Raw genomic sequence first — 17,374 nt, 5'->3', positions numbered from 1 at the left:
TCTCCTACCTACCTTCGTTTAGGCCGTATGGCGCTGTTTTTTTTTTTAATTTATATTGTATCTCCATCTAGGCCAATTTTCAATCTTGCTAAAGCAAAGCACTCAATTTTATTGATTACTTTATGCACTTCTGCTAACGGCTTTTTTAAGGGTGCAGCATGTAATTATATTTAGCACATGCGCACCCCGGATAGCGTGAAACACTGCGCAGACATGTTACACCAGAGTGGTCCTAAAATGTTATATTAGGCTGGTCCATTCTTAAAGTTGCGGGTGCAAAAAATAAAAAAAAACAAAAAATGATATGCTTTCAGTAAGGAGGCAATACAAGTCTCGGTGGTTAACAGAGTATCCTTCGTTTACTTGGATGTCTTGAAACAAGTTACCATGATTAGGAAACACTAACTCGTTAAATGGTACCACAAACTGTGTATGAAGTGGAGATACAAAGTATCAATACCATATTTTCTTAGGTATAAGGCATGCGCACATACGCGCGGACACACACACACACTCTGTCTCCAAAGCTAAAGTAAACAAAAAAAACGATATCTACCATTTGTGAAGGTTGTTTCATAGCAGTGATTCGCAACCATTCAAAAAAAAAAGTTATGCGACAGTTCACTGGGATTATGCTGAAAAAATTTCGCACTAATTGTTGTTCAAGGTACGGGGTATACGCGACACGATACGGCACCTGCGTTACCTGGGTGGAGGTTTTGTAGGAAGTTTTTTATGCAATACATGTAATCTTTTTCACAACTGAGATAATTCAGACGAAATGTTTGCGCTTAGCACCGATGCGGGAAGAAATTGTTTATCAAATATTAAAAGTTGCATTACATTACCCCTCGTCTTTGTCTTTTGTTGTGGCACGTTAAAGAGCTGTATCTGAATTAGCAGATTTCTTTTTTGTCTAAGGTAAGCCCCTTAAATTTCAGGTTTCCACTCTACGTTGTGGTGTACGGACATGTCCAGCATCAACACCGACTTTTCTTTTCCTCTGGCAGCTATAGCGTAAAACGTTTCTGTCAGTACATATTACCATAACGTCTAATGACACGATGATGGCATTGGTGCACACATATTACTGAAATAGCAGTACGCATCCGTACAAGCTGCCAGAATAGGCCCGCAATAAGCTTCTAAATGATATCTCGTGCCACCGTAGATGTACACTAGGAGGCAGAAGGCAACTAAGTTTATTTAGATGGCGTTAAACACGGTCGCTACGGTCTTTCAAGAGCTTCAGAGAAAAGAGACAGATAAGAAATACAAGAAAAAGTCGGGAGGTTAACTAGACATCATCACATCCAGTATGCTACCGTATACACGGGGAGGGGAATAGGGGAGTAAAAGAAAAAAAAAATTGATCGACCACCTACGAGTTTCACGGTAAGCGCGCAAAAGTGATAAGCCGTAGATTAGTTTCACGTTGAGTGGAACAGATGGCGCTGCGGGAGCGCTGTACTTTCGACTGACTTCCCGGAATCGATTTGGCACACGAAGGCGAGGGTGTTTGCGCTCAGGCCAGATGTACTGAAGAATTGTAAGCTGGGCTTGCTGACATGAATGCATACTTATAAACCGGGCAAAGAAATGAGAGACAAAAAAAATTGGCAGATCCCACACACAATGAGAATCGATTATATGCGGAGCTCGAATGAAGAATGATATGTCACTTTAAAATCGGCACAACGTTATGAGGTGGACGTAAATTATGCCGTAGATGACTTCCATGTCATTATTACATTGTTTGATTGATTGATTGATATGTGGGGTTTAACGTCCCAAAACCACTATATGATTATGAGAGACGCCGTAGTGGGGGGCTCCGGAAATTTAGACCACCTGGGGTTCTTTAACGTGCACCCGAATCTGAGCACACGGGCCTACAACATTTCCGCCTCCATCGGAAATGCAGCCGCCGCAGCCTAGATACGAACCCGCGCCCCGCGGGTCAGCAGCCGAGTACCTTAGCCACTAGACCACCGCGGCGGGGCCACTGTTTGAACGTGTCATTTACCTTCGTCGTCTACACACGTTACGCTATGCCCAAATTGGTATATGTGAAGCTAGCGAAACGGCCGTCAGCGTGCTATGAACGTAGCATGTAGTCATGTTTTACATGACACGCTTATGATTATTATCATGTTTCACCGTGTTATTTACCTCCGTCGTCTGTTCGCGTCACGTAATACCAAATTTGGTTTTTATGAAGCCAGCGAAACGGCCGAGAGCACAATCATAAGTGTGGCATGTAGTAATGTTCTTACATGACACGCATCTCGTGATTACCATGTTTGCACCAGTGATGCACCTTCGTTATCCATCACGTATCGTAATACCAAATTTGGTATAACTGAAGCTAGCGAAACGACCGCGAGCTCACCATGAGCGACCTCGCCGCAGTGGCCTAGTGGCTAAGGTACTCGGCTGCTGACCCGCAGGTCGCGAGATCGAATCCAGGCTGCGGCGGCTACATTTTCGATGGACGCTAAAATAGTGTTGGCGGTTGTGTTTAGCCTTAAGTGCACGTTAAAGACCCCATGTGGTTGAAATTTGCGGAGCCCTCCGCTACGGCGTCTCTCAATCGTATGGCGGTTTGGGAACGTTAAACCCACATATGAATCATCAATCAACCATGAGCGTGGCATATAGTCATGTTACATGGCATGTATGTCATTATTTCCACTGTAGGGTCTGTCACTTATGTTCGCCATGCAGCCATGTCATACCACACCAGTTTTGCATTATGTCATGTCAACGAAACCACCGAAAAAGCAGCAATACTATGAAATGTAAATCATGATATTCATGACATACATGTCATAATTTTCATGTTATGGCTAGTCACTTATGCTCGTCATAGTCATGTTATGCCATACCAATTTTGGTATTGATAGCATTATCGAAATGGCCAGGAGAGCTAAAAGTCATAGGCAGCTATACATAGATAGATACGCTCAAAGTCTACGAAGATCGCTAACAAATGCTTCGCATTTTAAAATGGTGAAAAGCTACACACGACCCAGCTCCGTGTGTCTTATTTCTTGTGTACAATGTTGAAGCACTGTTGTATATATATTTACCATGAAACCTCACTAACTCGCCTAATCTGCTTGTGTTCTTGTGTGTTCTTTGTAGCTCTTCCTCGTTTTGTTGCTTGTTTTTTTTTTCGCGATGTTTATTATTATGCAAAGGCGGTATACGACACCCTACATTATGTAAACTATATGACAACCACTTTACCCATATGTAATGAAGGAAAGTGGTAATCTAAGCTCTTGGTTTTTCTTGTTAGACACGATACTAATGAGATCTAACAGAAACTCGTGGGTTCTCATTGCTATTTTAGCCGTAGCTATGTAATTCAGAACGCGTTCTTTCTCTGGTGAATTTTCAATTGAGCATCTTTTTTTTTCTAGTTGACCTTCTGTCTTTCGTATGTTTTGCCTCATCGACTGATAAAGAATCTTTAAATAGGTGATGCCGCTGAAGCAAATGTCTCGAAAAGGGAACTCCACTTCACGTGCACATCAACCCAGCGTTGACAGGTCCTTTTGTCAAAACGTTGGCCCCATTACCATTACACATTAGTAGACTTCACCATTTCAAACCTCCATCTCACCCTCACGTTCAGTATTGTGTGGATTTCTCGTCGGCTGTATTATTCTGCTCAATCTGCCCAACTTCAGTGTTGGATAGATCCTTTGAGTGAGGCCGTCTTCTGCACAGACAGCTTTAAAAAGCGTATAGTGGATGTTCCTACATATTCAGGGTGTCCCACGTAACTTTAGCCAGAGTTTGAATACGCCAGAACACGTAATTACAGCGTGACCAAATGCATGTTGCTAACCGTTTCCTGTAGTTTGTCAGACTATTTTTTTGTGTTTTTAAATATGGTTTAGTTAGATCTGTTTAATTAACCAACTTTCGAAGAATCGAAGATGGATGAAAAATTTCAAGGAGAAAGTTGTAGATAGGTTCGCAAAACGTCCAAATAGATGTTTTGGAGCTTTCATTTCGGGGTTCTCCAGTGCGACAGCATGTGCGGCCGTGCGGGACTATAATAATGAAGCTAATAGGTTGACTAATTAATCTGTAGTATTATTCTGACGTGTCTGCATTATATGCCTATAAATTAGAGAATTGCTCTAACTTAAGAATAATTTTTTATTTATTTAAATAAATATATGAATCAAGCACCACAATTTTCTAGATCGTCGGTAATCTTTCTATTATATAATATACATTATTCTAACACTGCACAATGTTTTATAAAAACACTCAATTTCCGGCCAATCTCCCATAGAGGTTATGCGCCACGGGGAATAGGTGAACAATAACAAGAACTAGTTTGAAAGTACCAATATACAGACGCACAGCACGCACTCTTTTCATCGTGACGCAGTTCAGGTGCCCACTGAGAAGGAAAGCCAGGCTAGCGATTGGGTAAGGGATGTTAACGAAGTCATACTAAGCTCTCGCTTTCTACTCTGAAGCTCGAGCGTCTCCCAAGTTATTCGTATCTGCCGTTTTATAACAGAGACGTTTACATTTCAATGTTCTGCCCTGTCATTTATTCTTAGTGATTAATTTTTATTTTGAATTTTAGCCTTATGTGTCCCTCATCAATCATTCCCAACACTTGAGAACATGTGTACGTGTTGTCACCTTTCGACGACTTCAACGGCGTTATGTCATAACTAAATATAGGAAGTAAGCAGAAAAAAAAATCAGACGAAAAAAATTACGTTATCAAAAATGACTCCCAGTTTCATGCAGCAGAAACCCGATGAAACGTTCTGCTAAGATCGTAGAATAGCAATACAAAGCGCGTTACTTCTTAGGACGACTGAAGTCCGGCCATTGGGAACCAATGAGGCCCCATCATTAAACACACGAGGCCCAAATATTAAATGCACTTGGAAGTGGTGCGGTTTTTATTGCGTCAATGTAACTTTGCGAGAATATTCTTTTTGTATACGTGCTGCCCATAACTGGGAGTAGTGTTTCGTAACTTGCTTTTTTCATCAGATATAATTTTTTTACCACTTCCCATACAGTTTAGACAGGACGGCTGTTGCCGACGAGAGGTGCCGCCACACGCAACTGCCTTCCATATCTCAGTCATAAGTTGCGTTTCTTTTTTTTTAACTGCATCAGTGCACCACAACTGAGCTTTCAGTGTCGCTGACAGGTGTTTTAAATAAACGATTGACTGATTGATGCGTTGTGGGATTGATTGACTAAACTGTGGTGCAACGAAGCACCCTCTTTTTAAAGTTCAAAGACTCTTAAGCATTTTTCGTATTATTTTGGTGAAAAAGAGCACTTGAAATGCACTAGTGGGGCTCTGAAACGACCTTTATGCTTTTGATTCATATAAACGATGAAGGAAGATATCAAGACAAATTCCCGCCTATCAGCCAATATATAGAAACAGTCAGGCACCCCTGTTTTCGAAATCGGGATCGCGTGCATGTTCACAATATCGTCTGGTTTTCTTGTGGAAGCAAAAGGAATATGACGGACTTCTGGCATTTAAGTTTGGTTTCTTTTCCCCAGTATAGCGTCAGCACATGTAATCTAGGCGGCAAGAAAGAAGGAAAAATCATGGTTGCCAGACATGGCTATTATACACCGACAAACACTGCATGGTCCTTGTACAGCACTGCACGGTTCCCTAACGCATATATTCGAGAACAAATTGCACTGTCAGCACAGCGCGTTAATGCTACAGTCCTTAGAGTGTTTTGTGTGTGTCCTCTTCTAGTATAAAGGCAGACATACAAAACATACAAATGTTGTTATGGCACCTCAGATATGTGCAATATTTGCTTTTTAATTGACAATCGCACAACCATGAACGCTAAACATTGAGCAATATTGGGGGGCGTTGCGGATGGGGTTGGCCGTTCGGTGCCGTTTGAGGTATCGTTAGGGTGGACAAACAGACAAATATACAGACAGACAGACACACAGAGAGACAGACCAAAATTTTTTTGTAGAAGGTCCCCAAGAAAGACTATCATCTGTCAAAAAAAATGTTTGCGCTGCCTGCGTATAGGAGCAGGAAGACCTTTAATATGGCCCGCGAGTTATAACGGCGAAAACCGACGAATGCACCTCTTTCAAGGAAAGCATCAAAAAGCAAAAACCAGCGCCTTTCCAATTTACCCGCCGAACCGCAGGCAGTTACTATGCCTAGGCCAGCGACCAGCACAAGCGACCTGGAAGTAATGTTATTGCCAGCCGTTTCGTTGTCACACTTGGTGTGTTTTACGTCGTAATCAGCAAAGTCCTTCACGATGGCTGTGAGAAGGAAAAAAAAAATAAAGCCCGGAAACAGGAAATTCGTTCCAACACAGTGTTCAGTTCAGCTAAAGCATCATCGTCGACGTTAACGTGCTGCGAGTTTCGTATGCCAACGCTGCATGAAACGAAGTATACATTCGAGCAACACGAACTATTTCCTATGCATGTTGTTCTCTCGGAAGCAGGAGGATATGATTCTGTGGAGGCGCAGAACTATGTATATTTCTAAATGCTGAATTCCCATTTAACAATACTGTTCGAATGCGGAGAAAATGGCTTTCTTTGCATAAGTGCGAACAGGAGGCAATTTCAGATCTGGGGAATGCTATTTCGAAATAGCATTGCGCATGTTTTTGCGAGAGAGTTGTCTGTCGGTAAAGGTGGTTTGAAAGGAAAGCCACGCATTTGAAATTTAAGTTTTAGCCTCTATATTGCACAATCCACACCAATGACTGAAGCAACATCAGTTAATTTTGCCGTACGAGTTTCAAATGACTAGTTTTGTTCCTTCTATTTTTTTTTTCTTCTTGGGGTATTTGGTCTTGAGCTTGGTTGATTTACTGCCTAGATGAGATCGGCACCACCTGAACGAGAATGAGAGGCAGGGAATGATTGCTATATGACGACTTTTTACAACGAGAACTCTTTGGCTGTAAGTTCATGACGTCATCAATCTTGTAAAGTACCACTGTCCAGCGCACATTATGAAAGATGCACAAATGATCATTCACCTGACAACCAGTAGACGATTTGTTGTTGAACCTTGCAATGGCACCTCACTCAGCTAATAAACAGTGTTAATGCAGAGGTGTGTCGTGAAGCAAACACCAACTAGTGTACAAGTAAAGGACATGAAGAAAATAGTACTCTACGGCGAAAAATGCGAAAACAAAGATAATGTTTTCATTATGGACAGCAAAAAAGATCCATTAAAAATAAAAGGTAATTCTTTGAGAACTCGCCTATTTCACTGGTCTGTAGTTTTGTTGCAAATTATCCGGGCGTAATGAGTCCTGCGGCAGAACAAAAAAAAATGAGTAACTTTCTGTTCTGATTTTAAATATGCAACCCACACAAAAACAAATAAATAAAAATAACGAAAACAGTGAACTTCCATGAAATTCTCTATGGGCGGTCTCTAAGGTCACCTCATTTATCGCCCTCAGATTTCTTCGGTGGGGGTTTCATGAAGTACAGTGTCTATCATCACAAACTGCAGACACTCGAGGAAGGCCAACATTTCTTGACGAATTGCAAAGATCATTGGCCACACATTGAGAAGTATTGCAGCCAACATAGAGTTGTGAGTTCGGCTATGCCTACACTGGGAGGGCAATAATTCTCAACGAATGCCGTAGCATAAGTCATTATTCTTTTATAACCTTTATAACCTTTACGAACTTTTTTAGTCATATCTGAAATGCGGCGTGGCAATCTATTTCTGGAGTGGAGCTCTATACGGCTAGGCGAAGGGAAAATCCGTCTGTCGAATGTTGACAGAAACCGCTTCATTGGCTGCGTCGTCAGTGACGTCGTTCACTACGTCGTACCCAAGCATGCGCGCCATTGTAGGCGGGTGCTCGGAGGATGCATAGGTGCTGGCAGAGCAGCGTCAACGTGTCAATGGCGCGAACGCGTTCGCAGGGGAGAACATTCTCTTTTAGCGAAGTTTCTCGAGCGGCACTTCGGCTGCGACTGCGACGTCTGCCTACTGTGATTCGACAACAAGGCTACGAAAGAAGAGATTCGGTCTCAAAAACTACGAAAAAATGACATGGAGGTAATGATGCGGTGATCCCCAGCTGCTCCCGACGTCGGTCAGTATCGGGTCTGTGGAGCATGTAACGAATCGCTAATGAAATTCAGCCTTGGCTGAGTTTAAGCACCGATAACAACTACGTTTGCCCGAAGATGGCCTTCACATTCGCCCAAGCTCAACATCATCGAGGGGCAACTATCGTGACCTCGCCTCCACCGACCATGTGCCTTCGGGCATTAAAGGGGCCCTGCAACACTTTTTTAAGTAGGCATGAAATAGATTCCTTAAAAAAGCTTATTGTCTCACAAATTCACCTCCGCAAAAAGATTTAGAACCACTGCAGTGAAGTATGAATGGAGTTAAAAAGACTTGTAGCCCGCTGAAATTGCATTTCATATTTTCTCGTCCCGATGAAAGCGTGGGAACCTAAGCAGAGATAGATGACATGGGAAAAGAAAATACGTCACACACGCCTCGTGACCTTGAGCACTTTTTCTCCCCCCCCCCCCCCTTCGAATGCGCGGCTTTTCAGTGCGATCGCGCGTGCCCACGTGGGCATGTCGAGGCCTTCCGTGGTGGCCCCTGTAACGACCGTGTGCGCCACGCTCAAATTAGCCAATGGACGATACAATGGCTATGACGAGGAATTTTACAGCTTTGATATTCTTTTGTCGAGAGAAGAGAAAGTATTTTTTAACTGACTTCAAGCATTTATTGTGAATACCAGGCCGCGTGCTGTGCGATACATTGTTCGGCTAACCTGTTCTCGGGAACCTTGAGTACCAGTAGGCAGTGTTTTCTAACCATGCTCAAAATGTGTTGCAGGGCCTTCTTAACAAGCGGCAGCGAGTAATATGCAATCAAGGAACATATTATGAACACTTATATCAACACTCAAAACACCCACAAATGTCTGCCGCGTAACATTGCCCAATGACGTAGCAATCGAGGTACATATCAAGCGCCGTTGCTTCGCGAAGCGTCCGTACAAGTGGGGCCTCGTTAAGAAATCTTACATGGAAGCCATGGCTAATGTACCTCATCGACACCCTTTTGTACCGACAACACAAGACAACGAGTGGAGCCTGCCAAGTTAGACACCAACTTTGAAGACGAGCTGATTAATGAAGAGGTTGTATTGAGCCACTGTCGAAGTTATCGATCCCGAGGTTACCATTCAGTACGCATCTGCCATGCACGCAATGACCCACATGGCCGTGTTCGACGATGTAGCCGTAGACTGAACTCACGTCGTCAGCGGTGCGTATCACCTATAGCCATCGCTCTCGGAGAAGCACAGGTTTACGCGTCCCACGCTCTAAGACAAACACGTGGACGAGTTTTCGTTTATGGAGATATACTTCGCCATTCGCGAGAAATCTCAAGTCAGTTCGCCCCGCAGTTCTCCAAAGCCAACAGTGAGATACGATGCTTGAACCGTTGAGGCGTGGAAACGGCTCATATTTTGTACAAGATCGTGAAATTTATTCAGTGCAACGTCGTCGAAAGGATCATAACATTCCGCACCGACGATGTTACGATGACCATCGCTCGTCAACATCAAGAAAGTGGTGACTTGGGGAGAGATGCGCTTGACCGAGATGATGTTTATGTGTGGAGAACCAAACATGTTTCACTGCTGGCAGGAACGCAAGACGGAGGTGTTCGCAATGACAAGGCAACTCAGCAAGCCATCGGAATGTATAACTGTTTCCCTTCGAAGTTCATTAGGATTAATTGAGCTGTTCGAACGCATCAGGTACATAAGGCGACAAAAAGCACCGCTGGTCACCACAGGAGATAACGTTCCTCGAACGCGTCGACCTTTGGAACAATCATAAGCAGGCACAGGGTTCCCCTTCACGGGGGGTGGGGGGACGTTTGTCGCAGCGCCCCCTTCTCGCTATCATGTCAATGTATGAGGCTCGCTTTGCGCCCTCTCCCCCATGAGCACGTCTATGGGAGCAAGCAATGATGCTGGGGCGTGTGCGAAATACGTCAACAAACTCTTCGACGTCATGCTCAACATCCCTAAAGACCACCGGATTTCGTCGTTTAGACCATACGAATAACTTACAAAGGCTTCGTTACAGCATTGGACTTAACCCACTGCTTAACACCAAAGCCGCTCATTTCAGCTTCACTGGTTAACCATTTGTGCAGAGTGCATAGAAGGGGATTGATTTAAACTATATTTCATAGGTGCAATCCATTCTTCTTGTACAGAATTCCGTGTTTTTTATTTTTTTTTATTTCGCAGCGTTTTAGACCAATTAACTGTACATGTAGCTAAATCACTACTTCTCCTAAATAATTTGTCGAAAATCAAATTACAGTTGGATACCCAAATGAAATAGGTGACTTCTAAAACAATCTCTTTGAAAGGAAGCCGAATAAAGAATAAGAACCATTATATTAATTCGCGGTCTTTGTCGAAAGTGTTCGGGCCGGTTTATGCATGAAAACTTGAAGAGTAAGGCTTAAATACATAATAAAAGTAGAATAGAAGTGCAACGTAATACACGAGTACCAGAAGAAAAACAACATAATATGCATGGTACGCTTACTTGCGCCAACGGCGAGAGCGTACAAACGCACTTTTGTGATAGAAATTGTTTTCTGGGGGGGGGGGGGGGGGTTTAAAATGAAAAGAAGAGAAAAGTGAGCCCCGTAACTGTCTCTCAGGTGGAGGACACCTCAACGAGGGATGGGGGTAGAGAAGGGATTAAAAGCATAGGATTAAAAGGTAGAAAGATAGAGAGAGAGGAAGGAGAGAGCGAGGCACAGGGACGGTTAACGACGGAAGTAAGGAGAAGACAGGAAAGATGGACACGGTTGCAGGAGTCTGTGGACGGGACATCACTGGCGAGAGCTCTCGTCGGCGACAGGAGATGGCATAGGACCAACCCAGTCTGCCAGAGCTACGCTGACGTCGGAGATCGCGAGGGCACAACTAGTCGGCACGGAATCCAGCGAGCGAGTTCGTTTTCTGGAGTGAAACCTAGTTTTACGCACGGATAGAAAGATTTGTAGTTGCGGTGAAGGGTTGATGAAGCCTAGTGTAGTTGTGAAGTGATTTCCACAGATATGACGTTCATATTTCTTACTTACTTTCTTGCTTTCTGTTACTTTCTAGGTTATGGCTCTTTAATTAGCTGCCACATTATACGTATTATAGTGGGTCTTCATTATTGCTTAGGCTATTGATTAAACAGTTTGTAGACGTACCGTTTTCTTGACATCAATAGGAAATCAATGAATCAACGAAATGCCACTCAAGGAAGCTTCTTTTTGAAGCAACGAGCGTGAAGCTCCATTTTATTAATTTTCGGATGCCGTGGGTACAATAAATTACCAGGCTATGACATTCAGATATTGGGTTTTACTTGCACATGGTTCTTATTGCATTCTGGATTGTTGGGCACCCCTCGAAAGTAAGTAGGAATGAGATTGTGGCGTATCCGGTCGAAAAAAAATTTATGCCTCAGGCACTTTAGCCTTGCAATGATTCAAATACGGCACTTCATTAAAGGAAAGCACTGCAATTATTGTAGTCAGATTTGAAACAAATATATATTTTTGCGTTTTCATAGGTGGCCTGATTTGAAAAGTCATACTCTATAACCTTGGGGCGTTTTGTACGTTTAGTAAAATACGGCATCTTTCTAATATCGGAAAGGACGCGCTGTGCGAAAGTAATTATACTCGTACAAATATTGTCGTGGAGATGAGGGGGAAATGAAAATGTGTTGCCATTATTGAAATATTATTGGCAACCTACAGTTCAATAGTTATAAAGTTAATAGTAGCGTTTAATGAAACTGCATGTGTGCAGTTCGGTATTTCAATAACCCAATGTATAATGAAAGTCGAGATATTCAGTTGATTGCCTTAGTGTGCGCTTGTTGGAGGGAGGGGGAGTATTGGTTATTACCTTCTTGAACTCGTTCCGTCTACTCGAAACATTTGTGTTTCTACGTAATTTCTATGCGTGACCTAGAGGATCGACTTGCAGTTGTATGAAGTAGTCCAGATAAATTTTTATCAAAATACCCACGATGTTGCATGAATCTTCATCTGTCGTGATAGCTTGACATATAAGCTGCCACGCTTGAGGACGCGGCTAATAATAATAATAATAATAATAATAATAATAATAATAATAATAATAATAATAATAATAATAATAATAATAATAATAATGATGATGACGATATTGATGATGATGCTGATGGTGATGATCATAATGATGACAATACCAATATGTGGATTCTTACGTTCCAGAACCACGATATTATTATGAGAGACGCCGTAGCAGTAATAATGAAGGCAAAAATTATATTCACAACTCAACACAACATACCAGTTATGACCAATAAACCTTGAATATAACTGTACACTTCTTTACGCTCATTTACATGCGCGATTGGTCGATGTCACGAGTGATTTACGGTAACATCCATCGATTCCGCTGCTTCGCCCACTCATCGTCGTACACTCCGTGGACATGCTGTGTTTTTTCACATAGGTTGTGTTTACTGTGTTGTGATACATGAGAGCTTGTACAATTTATAATAATGCTTTACAACTAACTATAGCACCGTTTGGCTTGAATGCGCGCACGTTGACGCCACATTTCCATCGCGACCAACGCTGATTGATTGATATGTGGGGTTTAACGTCCCGAAACCACTATATGATTATGAGAGACGCCGTAGTGGAGGGCTCCGGAAATTTAGACCACCTGGGGTTCTTTAACGTGCACCCAAATCTGAGCACACGGGCCTACAACATTTCCGCCTCCATCGGAAATGCAGCCGCCGCAGCCGGGATTCGAACCCTCGCCCTGCGGGTCAGCAGCCGAGTACCTTAGCCACTAGACCTCCGCGGCGGGGCAATAACGACCAACGCTCATGATCATGATTTAACCGTTCTGGTAGCTGAAGTTGTTAACATGTGGAGCACATGTGAGAGCGACTCGATACACGTGAAAAACATGTGAGAGCGACTCGATACGTCCTTGCAGCGCCAGAGTCTAAACACTACTGAAGTTTTTTTTGTTTTGTTTGTAGTGGTTTAGTATAAGCGACACACCACATGATCGTGAATCGAGCAGCCATAGGTTTGATTTGCCAGTGGCAGTTTTTAATAGTTTTTTTTCCTTTCTTCGCATTCTTTTTATCACATAGCCGTGACGCAAATACGCTGTTGATATCTTGATGGACCCCAGCATAAAACACTTTCATGCTAAAAAAATATGTATTGTAGCTTGCACTAGATGAGTAATGATAAAGCGACAACTGAGCTGATGGCACATATAGGTATATAATCCTGGATGTCACTGTTCTTTTTTTTTTGTTCATTTTTGCAGATTTTGCCAAGTTTGCCGAACGCAGCAGTCTTGTCAGCTTATCCGGGCATTTGATTTCCGTAATCAGCGCACATTCGTTTATAAGGACCCGAAGTTAAGCTCGTTCTAAATTTAAACTGTGCAGTTTGAACTCATTGCCCGAGAATGTACAGGGAAGTACTTCAAAAGCAACTTCTGCTCTAGAGCTAGCATATAAACTCGTAAATTTAATTTGTCAGGGAAATGGGAGTGCCGAATATTTTCTTCAGCGCCAGGGGTGCGGCTGTTTTTGTAGCACCCATATAGTAAACCTGAGGTTACCAAGTTTTGAGGCACCCGGTACCCGACATGGCAGGCACCCAGAGTAAGTCGAGTTAGCTTTGCTGATACAGAGAGAAAAACTCGGCTGATTGGTAATAATATTCATCATCCATAATCGATAGACAAAATAAAATTTACCTATAATCAATGGAATAGGTAAATTATCAATATTAGTCATATGTTATGCGGTTAAGAGTAAAGACGTAGTACAATGCCAAATGGAAGAGACCTTTCTTTGTTCCTGTCTAACGTCATTTGACGTCAAAACTGCTATGTCGGCCGTAAAACAGGAAATGACAAGGGAAGAAAGGAAGGGAAAGGGGGAGGAATTCTGATCTCGTGCCTGAGGCCATATTATACTTCCCAGCGAGCCCGCATGCAGGAGGTTGCTGACCCCTGTATACTGAACTTTATGTGCGCCACATCGTATTATCGATTTACTTATGTATACTCTGTTGTGCCGCTACTTTGCCGGCCACCGACGGTAGATTGTCGGTACGCGAAGCAAGATTACTAAGCTGGGTGCAACGACCGCGAAGTCACATTTCTGATGTGATGTGAACTATAAAGACCCGCGTACGTGCAGTGCCACCTGTCCGCCATTATCCTGATTTCGTCAAAGCGGACTTGACCCTTCCGGGTGCGACAGGAGCTGACAGCGAGTCATCGACTCCAAAACAGCAGCAGTAAATGACGTAGCGCGTGGTCCTACATCGACCACCGGGTATTCTCCCTTGGAAGTCCAGGTGTGGTTATTATGTGTCAGCAAGTGGTGCTGGATTGGTAGAGAGCAAAACGGGGAGGGGGGGGGGGGAAGGAGCGGACCCCACTATTTCCATTTATTCAGCCGCACCGAAGAAGGCCCTGCTTGTTCTTTGAGAGTTGAGACTATCAACATGTAAATGCGCTGTGTGTAAAGTATTCAACTCGTCCTCATGACTGCTCCGAGCACCAGACCCACCCGTGTTCGCACCGGCCACACAACCCCAGTCCTAGCAGTTGTGGAAGCGGTGGGACATCACGACACTTCATATCTAACAACTCCAAACTCCTCAATTTATGACAGTGCATGATGTGTGCGTAGAAGTGTACAAGCTGTGGGTTACGTGATGATGCGTTTTTTTCTTCTCGAGCTTGCTTAAATTGGAAATAATCCATTCTCACAAAAACGTAGGCAGAATGGTTATTTGACACAGGGGCAGTAAGTACAAAAAAAAAAGGGGGGGGGGGGGCTTGAGCTTCGCCTTTAAATGTTGAACGCGATAGCAATATTGTGTTCCTAGTGCGTACTTCAAACATGTAGTGTATGGAATGTTTTCGAACTAGCTATGAGCCCACTACGTGGCTTTAAGTGTACAGAAACCTGTGTGCCTTTTGTAGTGGGTGACTGGCTTTAAACCATGAAATCATTATTATATTCACATGTTTTGATGGCAAATGCAACGTACGCTTGAACCACTCCTTACTACGGCAACATTTCATGTTGTATTGTGAAGCATGTACACAGGACGCGTGTGTTCGTAAAGTATAGAAGATAATTTCACTGCATTTCCAAGCAGAGGACGTTCTTTTCACTGCATTTACAAGCATAGACGTGGTTGTGTAGTAGAACACCCACTTGACACGCATACGACTCAGGTTGAATCCCCACTAAGAGCCAGAATTCTCGATTCTGGGACTGAGTGGATCTTTTCAATTTTTCGGTCACGCAAAGATGATGATTTTTCGCTCACAACCGCCGACACTGACGCCGGGTTTTCTGCGAAACGAGCTCTTTAACGCTATCGCGTTAACAGTTTTTTTTTTTATTAAAATGTTGTGCTCTTTAATCGGGGTGGATAAATGACATACTTCGGTTACCACTGCACGAAATTATGCGCAGCTAGAACGAAACATTATTAGGTTACCATGCACGTCACGGCCGCAGTGGTAGCGCAAGACAACGATGATAAAGAGAGTGGCACGAAAATACGGCACGCAAGGAAAAAAAAATGCAAAGTCGGCCAACTGTTCACTTTACTGAGACTATGATGATAAAGCCATCGAGTTTAATGCGGCGGGTATGCCTCTCGACCGTGGCAGCTGCTTTTAGATGACGGCGAAAACGCCAAGTAATGGGACTTAATGGGCTTAAATGTAATGCAGATACATTCATTACGCAGTGTTTCTCGTAACTCCTACGCGCTGCGTCGAATAATGTTCGTTGGTAACATCAATTTGGTGCCATTTTTATGCGTTCCTTTCAAGCACGCTGCTAATCAGTAATCTCTTTTCGGTGAGGGGGGGAGGAGCGGCATTTGCTTAAGAAGCCTATGACAATTTCAGAAAATCACTTATTTTCGTTTTTTGTGTGGTGAAATACTCCGTCCATAAAAATTCCGGGGTAGGGCGGACGGGTGGAGGAGGTTAGGCTCTGAACTTCTCCAGTGACAGGCTTCCTTATATCGCATTGCTTTGCGTAGAGTGTGATGGTATTACAGCGACGATTTCTGTTACAGTTTGCAAGGCCACTTGACAACATTGCACGGAAAATAAAAGCTACCCGTTGACGGTTTCTCTCTCTCTCTCATAGATATATATACAGACTTGATGGCCCGTGGTGTTGGCGTTATTCTAGCTTTAAAGTGTGGGCACTAATCGGAACATTAGAATTTGCAACATCGACCTCACTCTCTGCCGCTGAGTCATCTAGTTGTTCGACGTGCCACGATCCATGGCTATTCTGGTAGCTCTGCACGACGCTTTTCCATGCAACTTGAAGGCCAGCTGTGTGTGTCCCATCACAAATAAACCTTCTCCTCGGAGCGAAATTCGTTTTTACTTTTTCTCACGCTTTTGTTTTTGTAGCTTTATTTAATTAGGACAACGTTAACAACCGAATGCCTGGCCAGGAAGGTGAATCGCTTATTCAAGCGGTGTCATTGCAATCCACGGTGCAATTACTCCCAACCGTGCCTTTCAGTTCCTGGCATACGTTAATCAATAAGGGCTGCGCTGCAGCCGCCTATAGCCTGCTACACGACGTCGCTTTTGAATTTACTGCCAGACTGATACCTTAGACAGCTGGCTTTCGCGAAGTGAATTGCCCAGAGGCTCTCTCTTCTGTGTGGCGTCAGTATTCTTGCTGTTGCGTGTGTCAATTGTTCACCCTCTGTGAAGCCCAGTGCTTCATGCAATACGACCGGGCTTGGTACTAGAGCACTCATTACAGAGTCTTTCTTGCATAATGTGTCCAGGGAGCTGGAGATCCTGTTCAGCGCAATCGAGTCTCGCATCGGACGCTGCGCTGACTCGGAGAGGAACCGTCTGGCCCTGCTCGTCGAGAGTGGCCGCATGACGGCGGAGCTCAAGTGCCGGGACGCTCTCGACAGCGGTGAGGACGCCCGCTTTCGCTGGCCATGTAATCTGTCCTCGGAGCCAGGGTATCGCGTCGAACGCCTATAGAAGTTTGGGATGACTTCCTGTCTTTCCTCCCCCTTCTCCTAGGGATGTTAGCTGATTGGCATTCTCTCTTTTTCTTTAGAATACAATATCCCTATTGCATTAGTGACATAGATAAAACGGCAAGGATGCGAGTGCTGGCGAATGCAACGTATAGACTTGCCATATCCCCCTTCCCCCTT

At 43.6% G+C, this 17,374-nt stretch overlaps 1 protein-coding gene across 2 annotated transcripts in view; it reads left to right on the top strand.

The window, feature by feature from the left end:
- Positions 1 to 17,374, top strand: part of LOC119186889 (uncharacterized) — a 47,361-nt gene that overhangs the window by 22,260 nt on the left and 7,727 nt on the right. For both annotated transcript variants that reach the window (XM_037435262.2, XM_037435257.2), the window contains one exon: positions 16,988 to 17,124. In XM_037435262.2, the coding sequence (XP_037291159.2) occupies positions 16,988 to 17,124 (137 nt within the window). The remainder of the gene's footprint in view (positions 1 to 16,987; positions 17,125 to 17,374) is intronic.

This window comes from Rhipicephalus microplus, chromosome 1 (genome assembly GCF_043290135.1).
Source record: "Rhipicephalus microplus isolate Deutch F79 chromosome 1, USDA_Rmic, whole genome shotgun sequence".
Classification (NCBI taxonomy): Eukaryota; Metazoa; Arthropoda; class Arachnida; order Ixodida; family Ixodidae; genus Rhipicephalus; species Rhipicephalus microplus.
This window is presented reverse-complemented; position numbering and strand designations above follow the sequence as displayed.